The following is a 21,625-nucleotide window of genomic DNA, read 5'->3' on the forward strand; positions in this document are numbered from 1 at the left end:
GTTAAACTACCTAAAAGCCTCATGCATTATTGTTTTATCATTGTTGGTTTCTTGTTTAAAAATCATAATTACAACTTGTCATTAAGGGTACCCTTGCAAGAATCTACACAGAATAAAAACTTCTAACACTGATTTTCCATGTCACAGTTCATGAAGTTTTTCAGTTTTGATTTGAAGTTAAAATTACATCCACAGCATTCTCTTGTTCCAAAAACACAGACCAAGTATCAACAAAACTGACTTTTCTATCTCCACATAAGCAATAGGTCTTTGATTATTTTGAATTTAAGTCTACCTATGCAACTTTACCTTATTTAATATAGTAGTTTAAAGACAGAGCCTATCAGCATGTATACTTTATTTGCTAATAGCGAAACAAGTCTGAATCCTAGTTCAAAACAAGCAGATGAGAAAGAGGAGTTAAATTAAAAAGCTCAGTTCTACGCCAAATGAAGTCAGAAGTCAATTCTGCCATTGATTTTTAATGAAAGCACGCTTAGTACCCACACATCTTTCAGACATTAAAAGAAGAGCTGAGGTTTTGTATTTCTCAATCCATGCAACAATGCCACATGCTGTCACTTAGAGCTATGAATTTAAGCCTTCTTCCTTTCACAGATGCCCTCCACCACCACCACCACCACCCCCCCCCCAAAAAAAAAAAAAAAAAAAAAAAAAAGGCAAATGAAGGTATTGCTATACTTTATTTTGGTAAAACAGATGAATACACAACAGGAAGCCCATTCTAATCTATATTTAGCACTGACATAAAGTGGATGCCTTCTATCAGACAAAAATTCTTTAAGTGTACATCCCCCTGTTGAAAGGAAAATATACCATTCTCTGCAGTTTACCTTCAACTGAATGTAAGCAAAAAATACAGTTAACGGAGCTTCATATGATGAATAACAGAAGTTAGGAAAATGGTTAAATATTAAACAGAATCTTCAATTAAAGTATTCTAGTATACCATTCACCACTTCTCCATAGACGGCAAAAGAATGGAGTTGTGTTTATACATTCAGAGAACTTCAGTATAACTCAACATTATAACACATATTTTAAAAAGTCAGCGTGCCAGCAACGTTCTGTTCAGAAGACTTCCTGATACCTCTTGGCTGTAAGAGTACTATAAATGCTACACTACACTCTAGCGTCCTTTTTCTGAATAGCAGGCAGTTCTGTCAAACACACTTTCACTTTGATTTTGATCTAGCATCAGTCTCATTAAAAAGCAGTCAACCAGTTTGCTGGTAAAATGCAATGAAATAACATATTTTAAGATAGTATAACTGTTACTAAACAGTAAACAGTTATTATAGTTCATTAAAATGTGTTGATTTTTACTGAATACAGAGTATTTTATTTATTTAACCAGGCATCAAGTTCATTAAGTTATTCTAAAGCTTTCTGGAGATACTGTAAGAAGCTGCTTTTAAGGTATACAACCAATTAAGCACAAATACTTTTAAATGCTGAATATAGCAGTCACCACATCAAACCCTAGAACCATCTTGATTGTACCGGTGCTTCGCAGTCAGCATTTCTTAGGAAAAATAACTTAAAATAATACTTTCTTTTGCATAAGAAATCCAGAGGTCTGTTGCATAGATGAACTTTTCTTGTATAACTTGGAAACACTAGTGTTATAACTAATGTAGTGTATTTGGCAAGCATGCTCACAAAAGTTAACAAAAACAATCTTAGACTGCACCTGAGTACCTCATTAAGAGATTGACGGGAACAAGATGGACCACAACACTAAGATTTTGCACTGAGAAAATTAGCACTGCCTGGTCTGAGAAGAACTGGTATTAACTCAGACAGAGAACAACAGTACAAAGCTATAAACAGACTCATAAAATAATTCACATCGAAAGGGACCACCGGACATCAACTGGGCCAGCTTTCCACTCAAAGCAGAAATAATTTCAAAGGTCTTGAGCAGCCTGTCTGAGCATTTCCAAGGATAGAGACTCCAGAGTCTCACCAGGCAACCAGCTCCAGCATTTAACCACTCTCACAAAGAGTAATTTGCTTTTACTTACGTTGAAACACAGCTACCTTCTCGTCGAAATAGCCAGGATACACTGGAGCAATTCTGCCACCAAAGCACACTGCTGGCCCCCCATTCAGCCTGCCGCCCACCTTGGTGCCCTAGGTCTTTACTGCAGAGTGGTTTCCTTGCCAGCCAGTATGCAGGCCTGCAATGCTGCCAGGGCTTGTTCAGCCCCGGGCACAGGGCATTGAATTTGCTGAATTTTGTGAGGTTCCTAATGACAAGACAGTTCGTCAACATCTCTCTGAATGGCAGCTCTATCCTCCTGCAGTCCAGCAACTGCTCCCTCTATGTTGGTGCCACCTGCAAGCTTGTTGTGCACACCTTCCACCCTGCCACTCTGGTCATTAGCAACACGTTCACCAGCTTTGCACACAGCATAAAACCCCACAGAAACCTCTCCTAAGCAGCTGTCTCATAGACTTTGAACTGTCGATCACTTGAGCTCAACAGTCCAGCCAGCTCTTTGTTCATTTTGTAGCCCCGTTTATCCAGTCTGCATCTTCTCATCTTGAATACCAGGGTACTGTAGAAAATTGTCGAACACCTCTCTAGTATTCCTATCCACTCAGACAAATGTAACCACCACTATTTCAAAACCTGTCATTATGGTTAGATGCTATTAAATCCATTAACCAGTTTGGCAAAGTAGGTGGGCATTCTCTTCTTCCTTTTGTCCCCTACCTCCACTTCTTTTTGTACTACATGACTTCATTAGTCCTCTGCTAGTGCCATTACTAAATTTCTCCTCTGACCCCTCTCCAAACTGCTACATAATCTATATTTGCGAACATGAACAGAATATGAAACCAAAGCAGTGGCTCACAACAGAATTATATCGAAGGGTAACTAAATTAATAGGGTTCGATGGATTATATCCACTGTACTGTTATAAATGTCAAAGACATCACCGAAGTAATTTTAGAGACTGAAGATCTAAGATATTTAGCTGTCCAGATACCCCTGAAGCTACCTGAGTTTAAAACACATACATATTCATCAGAATCTCTGCTTGAGTTTTGTAAGGCATAAAGGGGCTATATATATAAAATAAAGTTTGCTGTACTTGATGTTTGCATTTTTTTAATCTACTTGGAGATGACATTCTAAAAGGCACTTAAAATCAACGTAATGCACTGCATTAGCTACCTGCTTTTTCATACATTAGTGTTTTTAAAAGAACTTAGATGTTCCTGGAGAACTAGATTTAACTTTTTCTTGGAGACCTGCACCTCGATTTAATTGCTCATCTCTTTGGTATTTTAATGAAGAAATTCCCTATTAGAGGATACAACTAACAATCACTTCTATTAAAAATAGTAAAACACATGTAAACCCCGACAATTTTACAGGCTCAGAACACCATTCAATGAAAACTCCAACAAAGAGAAATTATCCATTTTCTAAATCAAATCCTAATAGACACTGAGAAAAAAAAGGTATTATTTCCAAATTGTGCAAGAGTAATATTGAATCCAGAACTACCAGGAAAACCAAGTTCTATACATCATAAAACTGAAGAGGACAACTACTGTTGTCCTATACAAGTAACAAAACGTAAGAACCCCCAAATCACTCTTTGTGAGCATCGTTCTTTATAAAATACCACTCATTTGATTCACAGTTTTCTAGCAGTTAAGAATGTAATTGATTGTTAACAAAACCAGCCATGGTTAGTCACTGTCCCCTCATAACAGTCTGATCTTATCTCTGATTCACTTTTCTGGCAGTGGATTTCTCCAGACTGTTTGGCTTCCTTAATAAACCCACAAACTGTAGGTGCTTTATTTAAGATAAGGAGCATTTTCTTTCCACTATCTGATGTGAGCATCAAAATACATAATTCCTAAACATTTCACATTCATTCCAATTTCCTCCATTTATTCTCTCCCCAGTGCATGATTGACCTATTTTCAATTTCATTAAACTGGACTTATGAAATAAATGGAAATGTTGAAGTGCTGGTACTAAACAGAAGTATAGGGAAGAACGCCTATTCTACGACACCATAAGAAAATGAAAATATTTTATAACAAACATTGTAAGGTTGTATAAGCAGATATTGTCAGTTCATATAAAAACTATGCCTTTTAAGGTGCTCCTCCCGAAACCTAAGGAGCATGAGCATTCAATTTTATTTAAAATCTCTAGTCTTTTGGAAAACAGTTGATTGACTGCTTAAAAAAGAAAGAAAAAAAAAAAAACAAACAACAAACTCAGAAAATGGTATTATCAATTGTTGATATAAAAACAATTATGAAAAATATGTAGAAAGAAATAAAGATCAGCCACAGTATTTGGCTACTCATTAGGTAGGAAAAATTCCAGTTAATTTTACAACATAAATCATCTACTATCTATTACTGTTGTGCCAGAAAAAACATAGGATGAGGCCTCCAGGATGCATTTTGTCTGTTTTGTTTAAATTATTGTCTTGCTGGACACTATGAAGTACAGCAAGGACACATTCTCCTTTATGTGACTAAGCCAATACAGCTGGACATTCAGGAGAAGACAAACTTATGATTAAATGAAAACCAGCTGTTACAGACAGTTTGCAGTTCTTCAATACCAACATAGATGTTGAATAACTTTAGGAACTGAGGACAAGAATTTAAAAAGAAACTCTTAACACAAATGATAAGCATCATTGATGTTACTCAGAAATGGTATGTAGAAAGATGGAGAAAAAAATAGCTGAGGACTATGTCTTAGAAGCCAAAGGAGAGCTATGCTTCTAGTAACAACACAGGCAGCTACTAGGCTGACACATCCAGGAGTTCAAAGTTGGATTATTTGTTCCAAGCAGAAAGCATTACAGACTTTGGCAAAAAACATCTCAGCAAAGCTTGTGGAGCTAAAGTACGATCCTGGTAAAGCTATAAAAGGGCCAAAAAAACCCTGAATCCAGTGCTCAGAAGACAGTATATGACTTAAAATATGAGAAACTGACACACAGGTGCATTGCAAGGGATAAATCTGGATGGGAGATCAGATGGTGGAATGAAATACAGTCACTAAAAGAAGACTCCAGCAACGACCTTCCACAACTGAAATGAGAGAAAAAACCAAAATCATAAATGAAAGGCGGCCAAAAAACTACAGGTGGAAGAAGTCAGATCACCCTGATAATTCACTCTCAGAAAAGTCGGGGGGGGGGGGGGGGGGGGGGGGGGGGAATGGGGAGAAAAAGAAATTCTGGCATACAGAGTCAAGAACAGAGGAAAGTTTGAGTTATGCATCTTAAGTGACAGGAAATCTTGGTTTTGTAAAAATGAAACTCAATTAGGCTTAGGGGAAAACAAAAGAAGAAGGAAAAAAAGGGTAACATCAGTCACAGGATGTTCAGACAAGCTGTACAGTACTTTTATGTCATAAACAACTCTGGGATATGTCAGGGCTGGCTTTCCTCAAAAGGAAATAATGTTCTGTTTCATAGCACCACTTTCCAGATGAAATTCAGCCATCCCAATCTCAGATGCAAGCCTCAGAAATTACAAGAAAAATCACAGAAGTGGCTGCACTTAAACCAACTCTTACTTGCATATATGGATAACAGTCTGCAGCTCTCACCTAACCATCTTCTGTAACTATCACAGCATGAAAAGTATGTATTTTTTTGTTTAGGTTTTTGCTTTGTGTTATGTTTATAAAAATCAATAGCAATTCTTGTAAAGGAACCATTGGTATTTTTAATATTCCTCATGATTAAATTGGGAAGGCTTGATCAATGTTGAAACATCTTTGGCTTCTCTTACAATACACTACCATCCGCAAGGCAAAGTTGCACTTGTAATTACAGAAAAGAAGCAGATCAAAGGTACTAGAGTTGCTTTAATGAACAAGATTATTCTCTGCTGCAGTTATCTCTGGTTGTGCTCCTACTAGCCTATAGTTGTCCATAGTCAAAAGGATGTGGCCAGACTGACAAACTTTTTTTCCTTTTTCTTTTTTTATTTTAATTTTAATGCCAGCTGATTAAAATGGATGCTAACCAAGTCAGCCGAGCACAAAATAAGTGGCCTAAAAAGGTCACTACTCATTAATCTGATCACAATATAATAGGAAATGAATAAATGCCTTTGAAATTTAGCCCAGCAGAAAGAAGTAACATTCAAGTCACTAAAATTTTTAAATCATCAACAGTTCAGGCACCACTTATTACTGCTAATATAGGCCCAAGAGACAACAGCATGAGAAACTACTCTGCATATAGTAACTGCTAAATGCAGAACAAAAATAAACTGAAACCCACTGACCAATGTTTAGCTTCATATTTATAATTCTAACGAATAGAAGCCACAGAATTTAGTGTGTGACTACAATCGTTTAAAGCAACATTAATAAAAGTGTGTTACGATTGAAAGAGGCACTGAACTTCAAAACTAATGCTTGGTAATTTTTCCACTTACTTTAGCTTCTCTTCCTAAAATGTGGTACAGATTACGTGTACCTTAGTTCACCAATTTCAACAAGTTACAACTTCATGTAGTAAACTCTACATTTATTTTACTATTAAGTATATAATTTCAAGAGTCCCTCCTAACATTCTTTAAAACTGTTTGAGAACCTTCTACTGAAAATAAATCAAGAACTCAAGAGATGTATGTGTCTATGAAGGAAAAAGGTAATTCCTGAATGCTAGAGACTTTCAGCTTGTGTACACTTCCCTTCCACACCCCCAGCCCTATTAAAATTTCTTAGCCTCTTCAGAAGAGCTGACACATTACTGCACAAATCCCTCTGCTGCTCCAATGGCAGGAAAATCTACATAACCACTTAGTGCTGGAATAAACTTCCACAGTTTGTAAAATAACTTTTTGCATTGCAAAAATAAGCACTTATTGTTAAATAATTCTGCATTAGGCTGTAAAACCTTTAAGGAATGTTTTCCCCTTGATTCACATGTGTTTAAATGTCAGACTCACGACAGTAATTTGTTCTGTGGTCTTGCAGCTAGATTCTCTGCTGGCCAGTAAAGAACAATCAACTCCAAGTCTGAGGGCAGACAGGCCAACAGAATCTCCTTGCTCAAGCACTTAACTCACCCTCTAGCTTTCTAAGGGTACTGCTTCAGATCTCTCTATGCAAAAATACAGATATTCAAGCTGGTTATGAATGCATAAATCAAATATCAAAAAAGAATACAGTCATGGCAACAGAGCTTTTCTTCATGCCACTCACATTTGCTACAGGTTTGACAAAACCCCAAAGCAGGGTCAAACACCTGATTTACACCAAGGTCTCTCTTACCTTCTCAGCTGCCTAGATACCTATGCTTACAGAAAATGAAATACATTCACATCTCTACCCTTCTGTATTAAATTATATTTGAAATGATTTATATAAAAATCACTAAATGTCAGGAATAAACACTTTTTATTCACAGTAAGGAGATAAGAAATCTTTGCTAATACTTCTAGTTATTTTCTGAAGAAACACAACTTATAGGTGACAAGGCCTGTAACTATTTTATCAGGCTCATCTGTGTTGACACTAGCTTACAAAAGCCTCTTCAATTCACCAGTTCAGGGAATTCTGTCCCCACATTTGGACAACACTTTTAAAAACCTATTTACGCAATTACGAGGCCAACACAAGGGTACAATAGAATTGCAAACACACCATGTTTTTTGAAAAGTAAGAAATTTAAAAAGTTACAAGAAATAAAATTCAGATCCATAGGCCAAAAACCGATTAAGAGATAAATAACTTCTGATTCCTTCAGCTACACTGCAACACACAGAACAATTTACCCACTTTGCTATTAACAGCATGAGCTAAAGACAACTCTTTTAAAAAACATAACTCCTTTCCCAAGTGTTTCCCTGCTAGGCACTACCCTCTTCCCAGCTTCAAAAAGATGTTGTGTCACTGACAAAGTCCTTCCACACAAATCCAAAGGCAGACCTAAGATTTAATTTCTTCAACATAATCATTCGTCACAGACACTGTTAGACGTATCTGCAAAATACTGAATACTACCTACCAAAATATCTTCCTCAGCAAATGCTGATGCTGCAGATACTTTTGAGATACTGTCTTGTAAGCTACAATACATAGCATCTTCATAATGCAACCTTTGACTGCCACCAAGAACTGGAAAGCCAGTTTCATGTTTACAAAAGGTTACTATTTCTAGGGGGTTTTGCCTCATCTCAGAATTAAATTTTATTACCAGCTATTTGTGCTCTTCTGGTAGATCTATAATTGCCATTGTCTCATTACTATCCTATAACTTCACCAAGACCATCTCCTCTGTTAAAGGCACTACTTCTTTCTGCCAGCTTTTGGTCAAATGGCCAGGAATGAGAGTATCAGTATAACATTATCATCAGTGGTTACATTATTATCTTCTGCAGTTAACAAGAAAGATATATACAATTAATTTTAGTTTATTTTGAATGGGGATACTTTTGATTTAGTAGTATTAAGTCATCTCAGTGCTCTTTCACAGCAGTTTAAACTTATCCAAGTCAAGCTTCCACAGTTCCACCTTCTACCTCCAGTCTGATAACCCCACCCACAGCAGGCAGAAAGCTGGTAAAAGCCTGTCCAGGAAAAAACTCACTCAGCAGAACAGCTAATTGGTTTGTCCAGTTTGGAGAAGAACAGGCCAAGAGGTGACCTCCTCGCTGGCTACAACTTCTTCAAGGGGGGAGTGGAGGGGGAGTTGCTGATGCTCTCTCTAGTGACCAGTGATAGGACATGAGGAGATGAAATGAAGCTGTGTCACGGGAAGTTCAGTTCGGACATTAGGAAAAGGCTCTTCACTGAGAGGGTGGTCGGTCACTTGAACAGGCTTGCCAGGGAAGTGGTCACAGCACCAAGCCTGTCAGAGTTCAAGGAACATCTGGATGACACTCTTAAGTCATAAGGTTTAGGTTTAGGTAGTCCTGCGAGGAACAGGGAGTTGGACTCAATGATCCTTATCAGTACCTTCCAGCTTGAGATATTCTATGATAATTAATCTACATTGGATTAGAACATTGCTCTCAGCAATGGTGGTCACAGGGCATGGTTCTCAGACACCACTGGAATAACCACCACTTTGCTATCAGACTCTAAGACCCAGATGGAGCTTCAGAAGGAGGATATACCTCTGCAAGTCTCAGGCTGCAGGGAGTGCTTGGGGCCTATCACTGGGGCATGTGGTCTCCTAGCCCGCAGGAGGCATGCAGTTGCCCACTAGCTGTTCTATAAAGTTAAAGGGCTGTGGGAGGAGGTCACCCTGCACAGTATCAAAGAGCATTAAGAGATCAGCTGGATCTCTTCTGAGACCCTGAACCTTCAGCTGCAGCAGCGGGGCATGAAGAACCTGTGCCCATGAAGCTGGTAATGTAGAACTCTTATTATAATGAAGGCTGGAAGATGGAGACCTCTCACTCCAGGAGGAAGGTTCCTGCCCCACCCAACGACTTGCGATTACACAATAGGTTCACTATCTTCATAGCTTATGAGAAGTGGGAGTGCTGTCCAATGGAGCATCTCTGATGGCTTGGCATGACCCACTCAGGACTACTAGAAGGAAGCAGGAATTGATAATGGTAGAAGACTCCCTGCTGCATGGGATGGAGGTCCACCATGATCTGTCTTCTAGGGAAGTTTGCTGGTTGCTGGAGGCTCACATTTGGGATATTGTAGAAAAGTAACCAAGGCTCATCTGGCCCTCTGGTGCTCTTCCATGTAGGCACCAATGACACTGTTGGGGTGACCTGAGAAGTATCTGGTATGACTACTGAGCTCTGGGGGTAGAAGTCCAGGGAACAGGTGGTGTTCTTGTCAACCCTGCTGGTGAGGGGGAAGGGTGTCAGGTCTTGATGAACCCTGCATGTTAACAACTGGTTGTGCAGCTGGTGTCAGCAGCAGGGTTTTATTTTCTACAACCATGGAATCCTCTTTGAGGGTCAACAGCTACTTGAAAGAAATGGGTGCATTTACTAAACAGGGCAGAACCACCTTTGCCAACAGGCTGGCCAAACTATTGTTAGGCAGAGCTTTAAACTAGAAATTATGGGGAAGGGAGTAATTCCTCAACAAACAAGTAGGAAAGTTGAGTAGGCAAGCCTTACAGTGATGGAAACAGAAGGGATACAGCAACCAAAAAGCCAGAGGTGAGGTGAGGACAGGCATGTGAAGAAGAAGGTGCCTGCAGAACAGCCTAATGGGGAAGGCTCTTAAGCCTGTACTGGGGAATCTGCATGCTCACATGCCTCTCTGCAATGCTTCTAGACTCAGGATGGGAACAAACATCACTAGTGCTGAGCAGTGAGGAAGGATCACCTCCCGCAACCTGCTGGCAGGAGGAGAGAGAAGTCTGTGTCCAGTTAAAAGGCTACAACCTCACTGGGATCATGGAGACATGGTGGGATATCTTACATGACTGGCAGGCTGTGACAGAGGAATATGGGCTTTTCAGGACAGAGAGCTTGGGAAGGCAAGGAGGGCAAGTTGCCCTTTATGTGAGACACCAGCTGAAATGCCTGGACATCAGCCTTGGGACAGGTCAGGAGTTAGCGAGAGGGTATGGGCCGAGATTAGCAGGCAGACCAACACACGAGTTTTGTAGTGGATATGTGCTCTAGACTTCCTGATCAGGTAGAAGTAGATGAGGCTTTCCTCAAACAATTGTAAGAAGCCTTACGTTCACAGGCCTTCGTCTTCATGGGCAGCTTTAAGCATCCTGATATCAGCTGGAAGGACAATACAGCAGGCCCCAAGCAATCTAGATCCGAGTACATTGATAACAAATTCCTGGCACAGGTGAGTGAGGAACCCACAAAGAAAGTTGCTCTTCTGAATGTGATACGTATAAACAGCAGAGAGGAAGCCTTGGCATGACCATGAGATGGTGGAGTTCAGGATCCTAAAAAGAGAGAACAGAGCAAAAAGTAGGACCACTGCCTTGCATTGCTGGAGAGCAGACTTCCGTCTCTTCAGGGACCTGCTTGGAAGAGTCCCACAGGATGTGGCCATGAAGAGAAAAGCAGTCCAGGAGAGTTGGCTGATATTTAAGGATCACCTCCTCCAAACTCAGGAAAGGTCCATCCTAACAGCCAGGAAATCAGCAGAGACAGCAGGCAGCCTGCATGGATAACCCAGGAGCTCCTGACTAAACTCAGACTTAGAAAAACAAAGACATGTACAAGAGCTGGAAGCAGGGACAGGTGACCCAGAAGGAATACAGATCTGCTGTCTGAGCATGTAGAGATGGCCAAGGCTGACCTGGAGTTTAATCTGGTAAGGGATGTGAAAAGCAACAGGAAAGGCTTCTACAAGTACATAAACAGCAAAAAAAGGTGGCTAGGGAAAACATGAGCCCCCTGCTGAATGGGGCAGGGGAACTGGAGAGACAGGACAGGGAAAAGGCTGAAGTGCTCAATGTTTTCTTTGTCTCTGTCTTTACCAGTAAAACCAGCCTTTGGGAATCCCAGGCCCTTGAAACCAGAGGGGAAAGTATGGAGCAAGGAAAACTTACCCTTGGTCAAGGAGGACAAGGTTAGGGAGCACTTAAACAAACTGGATGTTCAAAAGCCCATGATGGGGCCTGATGGGTTGTATCCATGCAAGGGAGCTGGCTGATGCTACTCTTGAGGACAATTTTGATTACTTCTGGATAGTGGGAAAGGTTGCTGAAGACTGAAACAAAGCAAATGTCACTCCTGTCTGCAAGAAGGGCAAGAAGATCCAGGAAACTACACGTCAGTCAACTTCACATCAATCCCTGGGAAGGTAGTGGAGAAAATCCTCATGGAAACCATTTCCAAACACATGAAGGACAAGAAGGGAATTGGGAGTAGTCAGATGGATCTACCAAAGGGAAATCATTCTTGACCAACCTGATGGCCTTCTACAGTGAGGTGACTAGCTTGGTGGATGAGGAGAGAGCAGTGGATGTTGTTTAACTCCCATGACACCCTACTAGATAAGCTGATAAAGTACCACTCGGATAAGCTGACTGTGAGGAGGAGTGAGAACTGGCTGAACAGCCAGATGCAGAGGGTTGTGGGACAAAGTCCAGTTGAAGACAAGTTGCTAATGGAGTACTCCAGGCATTGATACTGGGGCCAATACTGTTTAACCTCTTCATTAGTGACCTGAATGCTGGGACAGAGTACACCCTTACGAGGTTCACAGATGATACACTGGCAGGAGTGGTGAGTACATGGATGTGCTGCCGTCCAGAGGTGTATCCAATAAATGAACCCTTTCATGAAAAGAAGGCTCAGAAAACAATGTAAGAAGTCACCACAGCTATCATAAAGGAAGCTGGACTTACTTCAACACAAAGAAGACTGGAGAGTGGCTTTTGCTTTAGATAAACTGCTCTATCTGCTAAGTAGATCAACTGTTTGTGTAAATGGACTCCCCTGAGATAATCAATAAAGAGTACCATCTTCCCAACCCAGCCAGACCAGCATGGAGAAAGTATTTATGTGGCTCAGCTCAACCTAATATAAAAGCCGAACAAACACCAAATGAACTTTGAAGAGAGCAATGGGCTTGAGCTGGATTCAACGCATACATTCCTTCTTGGCAACTTAGGAGGCACAGTATAGCAATGGCTAGCATACAGTAATCACATTTCTATCCTGACCCAACATCCACTGTAGAATGTAATTGCCATACTGCAATTTTATTGTGATTTCAGTACACTGCTGTATCACTCTGCTAAATCAAAATTCATGTAATGGCAGATATTTTCAAATAAGTAAACCTGCTATTAAACTTTACACCTTTCCCTATGTGGAATATCTAGAAGAACCTCATGAGGGATTATGGGACTCTGACAAGAGGGACCTTGACATGCTGGAGAAATGGGCTGACAGGAACCTCATGAAGCTGCAACAAAGGGAAATGCAAAGTCCTGCATGTTGGGAAGAATAACCCCAAGTACCAGTACACACTTTGGGACCAAATGGCTGGAAAACAGCTCTGTAGAGAAGGACCTGGCAGACAACAAACTAATCATCAGCCAGCAAAGTGTCCTCGCCCTTGCCACAAAGGTGGCCAACAGCATCCTGGCCTGCATTAAGAACACCACCTGGAGGTCAAGGGAGGTGATCCTTCCTCTCTACTTAGCACTGGTAAAGCCATGTCTGCAGTGTTGGGTCCAGTTCTGGGCTTCCCAGCACAAGACACACAAACATACTGGAGCATGTGCAGCACACAAAGATGACGAAGGGACGAGCATTTTTCATAACAGGAGAGGCTGACAGCTGGGACCCTTCAGCGTGGAAAAAGAGAAGGATCAGAAGGATCTTATCCATGTGTACAAATACCTGATGGGAGGGAATGAAGATGGAGCCAGACTCTTCTCAGCAGCACCCACTATCAGGGCAAGAAGCAACGGGCACAAGTAAAACACATGAAACTCTATCTGAACACAGGAAAACACTTTTTTACTGGTCAAACACTGGAAGAAGTTCACAGAGTGGTTGTGGAGTCTTCATCCTTGGGGATACTCAAAATCCAACTGGACATGGTTCTTTGCAACCTGCTCCAGCTGACCCTGCTTGAGCAGGGGTCTAGACTAGATGATCTCAAGAGGTCCCTGCCAACCTTGCCCATTCTGTGTGTCATGGTTTAACCCCCAGCCAGCAACTAAGCACCGCACAGCCACTTACTCACTTCCCCCCCACCCAGTGGGATGGGGGAGAGTATTGGAAAAAAGGTAAAACTTGTGGTTTGAGATAAGAACAATTCAATAGAACAGAAGAAACTAATAATGATAACACTAATAAATTTATGATAGTATTACTCTAAGGATAATAAAAGCATTGGAATATACAAGTGATGCACAGTGCAATTGCTCACCACCCGACGACCAACGCCCAGCTAGTCCCTGAGTGGCGATCCCCTCAGCCCCACTCCCCCCAGTTGAAATACTAGACATGACATCACATGGCATGGAATACCCCTTTGGCTGGTTGGGGTCAGCTGCCCTGGCTGTGTCCCCTCACAACTTCTTGTGCCCCTCCAGACTTCTTGCTGGCTGGGTATGAGAAGCTGAAAAAATCCCTGACTATAGTCTAAACATTACTTAGCAACAACTGAAAACATCAGCGTTATCAACATTCGAACTCAAAACATAGCACTATACTAGCTATTAGGAAAACAATTAACTCTACTCCAGCTGAAACCAGGACACTGTGATTCTGCGATGTAAGCAATAGTGACAAGACAGTGTGATCATACTACAGGCGCAGCTGAGAACCCTAACCCTACAGGACTCAGATTAGTCATTGACAATTATGTCCTGATAGGAAGCAGGTAATCCTCTTCAGAGAGCAAAAGAGAAAATGCCTGAAGTAGAAAAAAATTACCCCAAAGTATGACATGGTAATACTGCTCCTTTCCACCACCATTTGGAGAAGGACCTATATTACTAGTGTTTTGTTATCACTGCTGCATCAACCACAAATAACAGAGATCCCCATAGACTAGATGATACCTACCCTCCTTCACAGTAGCACCACACATACACACACTAATACCAAATGATGAGATATAGCAATGCCCTCCTGAAATCCTACAAGAGTCCTTCCAGTCACACAGTGAACCCACCTCTCCTGATGAAGGAACACAGAACATAATTACTAGCACAATCTGGCTTTTAGTTGCTCCCAAATTTAACATACGTGTGAATGGGCCTCATTTTGTTTCACCTGCTTAGCCTTTTCTGTCTCCTGATGATGCACAAATTTAGCTCCTTCTAAACTCTGCAGGATCACCTTATTTATCCATGTAATTTTGACATGTACATTCTCAGATACACTTGTAAACCTACTTTACGCATTTAACTATATTGAAAATGAGTAAATTCAGAAAAAATATTGCTCAGATTTAGGAGTCTTTGAAAGTGCTAACAGCATTTTAAAAAATTTGCCTTTGATACACCACTTAAGAACCTGGAATAATAAACTTCACTCCAGTGATGCCTGTCACCTAAATGTGGGGGTTTTTTTTCCTTTTTTTCAATGCAAACTTAACAGGAGATGCATGAAACTTTTTAAAATATATCCTACAGAAGTCACCTCTTACAAGTTATGAACCATGAGGAAACATACAGTTTCAGTTTCATAAAACGTTTGTTTAAGCAGTGATAAGTAATCAATATATTCAGGGAGTGAAAAATTGCAATAAACTTAGAGCAGTCAAAATAAATGCCTGAAGTTCATTTTTAAGAACATCAAAGAAATCAAAGGCTATGGAGCTATTTTCTTGCAGCAGGCATTGCTAAAAGGATTAATGCATGCTTATTTCACTGTCTCTGATAGTTAATTAAACTTTAAAATTCATGTTTACACTTAAATACCATACCAATGTGCTATAAAGCAACTGCATATATTTATTGTGTTGAAAACAGACCACATTGCTGCTTCAGCCTTTGCATGACTTAACAGGAATATTAAAAAACATTAACAAATATGGGACACTTACATAAGAACACTAAATTTTTCCTCAAAACATGAAGCAGCACTATGCCATCACATCATTATCAATCTATCAACACTATCAAGAGCGCTCACACAGTACCCAGATTAAGTATAGTATCTGTAATACCTTAGATATAGGCAAAGGGAGCATTTGTATTAAAGTTACTCCTTCTCCTTCTCCCCCCCACCCCCACCCCGCCCCTTGAAATACAAATACCATATAACAGCATATATCATAGCAGAACCTGAGAAAACACCAGTGATTGTTATCCTAACTTCATCCTAGCTTTACAACATAAATTAGCCCTGCAAACATAGAGGACTGTTTCCAGTGGGGATTTCTGATGGCCCACAAGAGACCTAGCAATATGCATAGATCATAAACAATACTCACAGTTAAAAATCTTAGTTTTTCCTGAAAACATTCCTCAGAAGTTCTCTTACTACAGTAAAATTCTGCACATGCACAGTCAAGATCTGCGGTAACAAGTTATTGTGCATTTATTGCTTTTGTACTACCAAAAGGCTTTTTCCCTAACAGCACACCAAGTATCTAGAAAAGAGTGAACTCTGACCTATACAAGGATAAAATTTCAAAATGGTATATTGCTCTCAGTTTGTCACACCACAAAATCAAATTGTTGTCCTATATGGCTTCAATTGTGGGGCCTGCTCATTTTGTTTTCCATGCTAACAGCAACTTGGAAACTATATTAAGCTTATTCTGCAATTTAAATGTCTTTAACTTCTGAAAGGAAGTTGAACATTGTCAGCTGAGAAAGCCTAAGAAGTGATCAAATAATCACTGGTGATTCAAAGTTTATCACCACTGACCTTTTGGTTTTGGCAGACAACCAATTAAATGGTAGCCTCAAGAATAAAACAGCCTAAAGTCAACTGCACATACTTTCTTTGCATCAGCCATTTGCCACCTCAAACACCAACTATGAGTAGGATCATTTTCCACAATCTTTTTTTTTTTTTTAAAAAATAGTGCTTACACACACACAAGCCTTCAAAATGTAAAATTTAATTACATTATTTCATTCAAACTCTCCACCATAAACTATTGCAAATGCTACCATTTTCTCCACAACCACCATAGGCAATAGAAAGTCTCAAACACGTAATACTTAGAAACATTCTGTTCCTTCAGGACACTCAAGTCATTCACATTATCCAAATGAAAACTTATGTACCTTACTCCCACATTTCTGTTTCACATCTTGACTGAATGAGTACTTATTAGAAACCTGTCAATCAGACATCTTGCCATATCAAAAAAAAAAAAAAGCCAAAACCTTAAGTCAGTCCCCATGAGGAATCACCAGATAATGCTAAAGAGAACCCATTCTTCTGTGCTTTTGTACTGAATTCAGATCATCACCATTATAAACTTTGATTCCAAATACTCTTAAATCACATCCATTAAGGTGCTTTACAGTAAAAATCTACACTATAGTTTAGAATATTGAGGGATTCAGTTAACGATACCTGTCCCCAACCATCACCATCATGACAACATTCAGGGTAATAATCAAGTTTCATAACATTCCCTCCCACGATGTACCCTAAGTCACTGACTTACTCACTTTTACTCCAAGTCATGCCACAGAATGCTGTGCTCAATGACAACCAGAATGAGGAAGAGGATGGAGAGGATACACTGCAAAAATAGACTGAGTGCAGAATTCAGTCTTGCATCGTAACCTCCATCAAAACCTAGTTTCAAAAAAATTGCCACTTTCCTTGTTTCTTAAAAAGCAAGCAGCTCTGTGGTCTTTTTATCCTCCCTGGTTTCTCTGCCCCTACATTTCTTTCAGTGTCTGTCCTCATTGTACCCGTGCTCTTCACAGCAAGTGTAATTCATTTAGAGCTCTTTAGGAAGCTGTTGTTTTAATACTGTATGGTGATGAGGAGCTGAGTAAATACTTTCCATCAGGTTTTACAATGAAAGAAAACAGGGGGATGCCTATTCTGGCATCCCCAAAAAAAAAACAAACCCAAAAAACCACACAGACAAACAAAAAAAAACACCAAAAAAACCACCAAAACTAAAAAAAACAACCCAACGACTTCACACCACCTCGTTGCCAGCCTCTGTAAGTCCCCCCAAGGGCTGCCCACCGACCCCCTGCCCACCATCATTCCCCGCCAAGCGCTGCCGAGGCGGCTCCCCCGCCCCGCCCCGCCGCAGGGAAGGCGGTTTCCTGAGGTGAAGCGGCCGACGGCGGGACAGAAACTCTCGTCTACCGCCAGTTCCGCTGCCGACGGACGGACGGACATCTCGACGAGGTGGGCGTGTGCGCTTCCGCAGCCTGTCTCCGGACACGGAGACGTGCGAGATTTCGGGGGGGGGGGGGGGGGGGCACGCGAGGGCGAGATTTCGGGGGGAGGCGCGCGCGAGGACGACTCCTTCCCCGCCAAGTCACCGACCCCGCCCGGCCCGCCGCCAGGTAACCAAACACCGTTTGCCCCGAGCGCTGCGCCGCCCGCCGCCGCCGCCACGACGGCGCGCCGCCCCGGCGCAGGTTCCCGAAGACCGGGGCGGGGCGGGGCGAGGCGAGGGCCGACCGGGCCCGCTGCTCCCGCTGCTCCTCCACAGCTCTGCCCCCCGCGTCACCTGCAGCGCCCGCACTCCGGCCGCCTCTCGCAGCGCTCCACCGGCAGCTCCCACAGGCCCGCGCAGCCATCGCCCTCCTCGGCGGGGGCCGGGGCCGGGGCCGGGGCCGGCGCACTACCCCCCTCCATGCCGGCGCGGCGGGAAGCTCCGGCCGCCTCCAGGGGGCGCCAGCGGGCAGGAGAGGCCGCCGTCCACGCACACGTGAGGCGCCCCCGCCCCTTCGCGGGGCCTCATCCAATCGGGGTGGGGGGAGCCTTTTACCGGGCTCGTCGGGGCGCGGCGCGGCCGGCAGGGGCCGCCCTTGCGTCGCATCGCGTCGCGTCGCGTCGCTTCCCGGCGGTCGGCTCTCCCCGCTCGGGCCCCTCCCGCCGCCGCCCCCGGCTGAGGCGCCCGGCGGGGCCTGGGGCCGCGGGGCCGCCCCTGCCTTTACCCGGAAGGGTGTGGGCGCCTGCAGGCGGCGAGGGCGGCGCCAGCAGCCGGCTCGTCACAGCGTGGGGGGCCGGCCCTAGCGCCTCCTGCCAGGCCCCGGCCTCGCCCGCCGCACCGCGCGGGGCCGGCGACGGGCGCTGCCACCCGCGGCGTCTCCTTCGGCGCGATGGCAGCTCCGGCCGTGCCTCTCGGCCCGTCCGAGCGGTACCGGGCGTGGGGTGGGGCGGGGGAAGGCGGCGGGCCTGGCTGGAGCCTGGCTGGGGGCATGTGCGTGGGTGTCGGCGGCTCTGCACGCTGCGAAGTGCGAGAAAACCCGGCCAAGCGCTTGGAGCTGCCGGCGTCCCGCTCCGCCCGAAGAGCCGGCGGGAACGGTCGCCTGGTGCTAGTGACAGCCATGTTGAGGTTGAACTTGATACCACTCAAAAATAAGAAAAAAGGTAACTGCTGGTCGCTAAATACATACCTGACCACTTTAATTGGTATTTTATTTGAAGTGCTGATTCAGAGTAGGCGTTCGGGCCTTCCCATCGTCGTAGGTATTCTTTACACTCTTTCTTGGGTTCCCACAACTCCAGGAGAGAGGCTGCAGCACGAGCTATGCGAGTAGGAGGGTGGTCAAGTAACAGATAAGCTATGGCTGTCTTTTCCAACCTCAAGTAGCACCTTGTCTAGTAGTTTAACCCCAGCCAGCAACTAAGACCACGCAGCCGCTCGCTCACTTCCCCCCCATCCAGTGGGATGAGGGAGAGAATCGGAAAGAAAAAGGTAGGTCTCATGGGTTGCGATAAGAATGGTTTAATAGAACAGAAAGGAAGAAACTAATAATGATGATAGTAAAATGACAGGATAAAAAAAAAAAAAAAGGATTGGAGTATACAAAACAAGTGATGCACAACACAACTGCTTACCAATCCCCAACCAATGCCCAGTTAGTTCCCCAAGCAGCGATCCCCCTAGGCCAACTCCCCCCAGTTTATATACTAGGCATGACACCACATGGTATGGAATACCCCTTTGGCCAGTTTGGGTCAGCTGCCCTGGCTGTGTCCCCTCACAACTTATTGTGCCCCTCCAGCCTTCCTGCTGGCTGGGCATGAGAAGGTGACAAATCCTTGACTTAGTATAAACACTGCTTAGCAACAACTGAAAACATCAGTGTGTTATCAACATTCTTCTCATACTAAATCCAAGAAATAACACTGTACCAGCTACTGGAAAGAAAATTGACTCCATCCCAGCCAAAACCAGGACATCCCTGCTCTTAAGATTTAAACTGTAGATATAGACCAGGATTTACATGCGAGTTATACCGTGCTCATTAAGTGAGATGTTAATAATAAACAGACTATATTGAAGCCTATTATACAGTAAAATGAAATTCAAGCCCAAGGTTGTTGCAGCTTACGTTAGAAATCTACTGAAATACAGTTACTAGTGAATCTCCATGCAAGAGACCTTCTCCTGAAATTAGCAACTGCAGATAAGTTGGCAGGTTGTGTTATTTCCTGTTTTCTGTTCTGCATCCAAAATAAAATGTATTGTGTTTATATATTTACAGTCTTCAGAGCCATTTGATGTAATTTAGGCCTGCTGCTACTACATACATACACAATATTAAGATGGTTTTGCTTTTAGGTTTTGTATTTTTGTACTGTAGCCTTGTATTTGTAGCTCTGGCTACAAATGAATTCATTTGCTTGTATAGCCACTAGAATGCATTTTACTCACAAGATAAAAAAAAAGTCAGAAACCAGTGATTCTGAAGCTGGCTATAAATAACACAGTGTAAATGCAAAAAAAAAAATAAGAGGTAAGGAAAAGAAAAATATACCACTATGCAAATTTTAAATTATGAAGTTATTTATTGCTAAGTATGATTTGTCACCTAATTTAGGACAGGGGGATCAATGGGGGGGGGAGGGGGCACACATGGGACTTTTCTGTGAAGCTGAAAGCCATGTCACAAGATGAGTTGGTATAAACTACAAAGAGCTTATTCAGGATGATTATTAGAAGTAACGCAGTTGTAGTGGACAGGAGTGTGGATGACTTAGTCCAGGGTCACCTTTCTGCTTCTACCTTACTGAAAAGCATTCCCATGCAAAGCTACTGAGAGGAGCCTGAATATGCCTTCACAGCTTCCCATGAGAGTCCTCAAAGAATAAGGTTTTATCTGGTCTGGTAAGAATAATCGGCTTCAGTCATAAGCTTAGAAGTAAACCACTGTAAATCATTCTGGTCTGACTACACAGAAGAGAAAAATTGATCTGCTGATAGATGCCTAAAATGTAATAATAACATGAAGTAATTTTATTGTCAAGGGAATAGGCAAATGTACCAGGGAATAGCTAGAGACTAAACAGAGCGCGAGTGCTGTAGCTTTTCTCTGTATATATACATCTGAAGAGCAAAGTGAGCAGTTCAAACTGAAGGAAAATGTCGGCACGAGATCAGGTTAGGATAAACTGCCCGTGACTAAAATGTAGGCATGAAGATAGAGGGTTCCCGTTATCAGAACATTCCTGTTCTGGACTACGAACAAAAGCAGAAAGGATTAAAAGCCAGCTTGACCCTAGCGTTTTTTGGAACAGAACTAGTGTTTGCTTATATGCATGTTGTTCCAGAGCTTAACAGAACAGCAACTTCTCTCACTACAGGAGAGCAAACCTGACACTAAATATGCATTTAAAAAAAACGGAAGCATGATTTCTAGGCCAAAAAGTATTAAACAACAGAACAAGTTTAAGAGAAGAAATGCCTGAATAATGAAGATTAAGGCAAAAAGTAAAATAGTTTTAATGGCAGAACTTGATAGTCCTTTGCAGGCTAATAGGTAGATACATCCACACTACCTATTTAATGCATGACTTGTGTATTTGATGTGTATACTTAAATCCAAATTAACACCTCCACCATCATATTAGAAACCTGAGGAACTCACAGCATCTCTTTGGACCAGTGTTTTCAATTTGAAAATTTACAGACCTAAATGATGGTGTGACTGGGAGCTTCTTACTTGCATTTAATACCCTTTGATGTACTACACTGTTCCCTTTTTGGTATTGTGAATGATCA

At 42.4% G+C, this 21,625-nt stretch overlaps 1 protein-coding gene across 1 annotated transcript in view; it reads right to left on the reverse strand.

Moving 5' to 3' along the window:
* Window positions 1-18,249, reverse strand: part of DTWD2 (DTW domain containing 2) — a 93,042-nt gene extending 74,793 nt beyond the window's left edge. The window contains exon 1 of the mRNA XM_049794811.1: window positions 18,122-18,249. Coding sequence (XP_049650768.1) covers window positions 18,122-18,249 — 128 coding nt within the window. The remainder of the gene's footprint in view (window positions 1-18,121) is intronic.
* Between the last annotated feature and the right edge of the window lie 3,376 nt (window positions 18,250-21,625).

Source organism: Accipiter gentilis, chromosome Z (assembly GCF_929443795.1).
Source record: "Accipiter gentilis chromosome Z, bAccGen1.1, whole genome shotgun sequence".
Classification (NCBI taxonomy): domain Eukaryota; kingdom Metazoa; phylum Chordata; class Aves; order Accipitriformes; family Accipitridae; genus Astur; species Astur gentilis.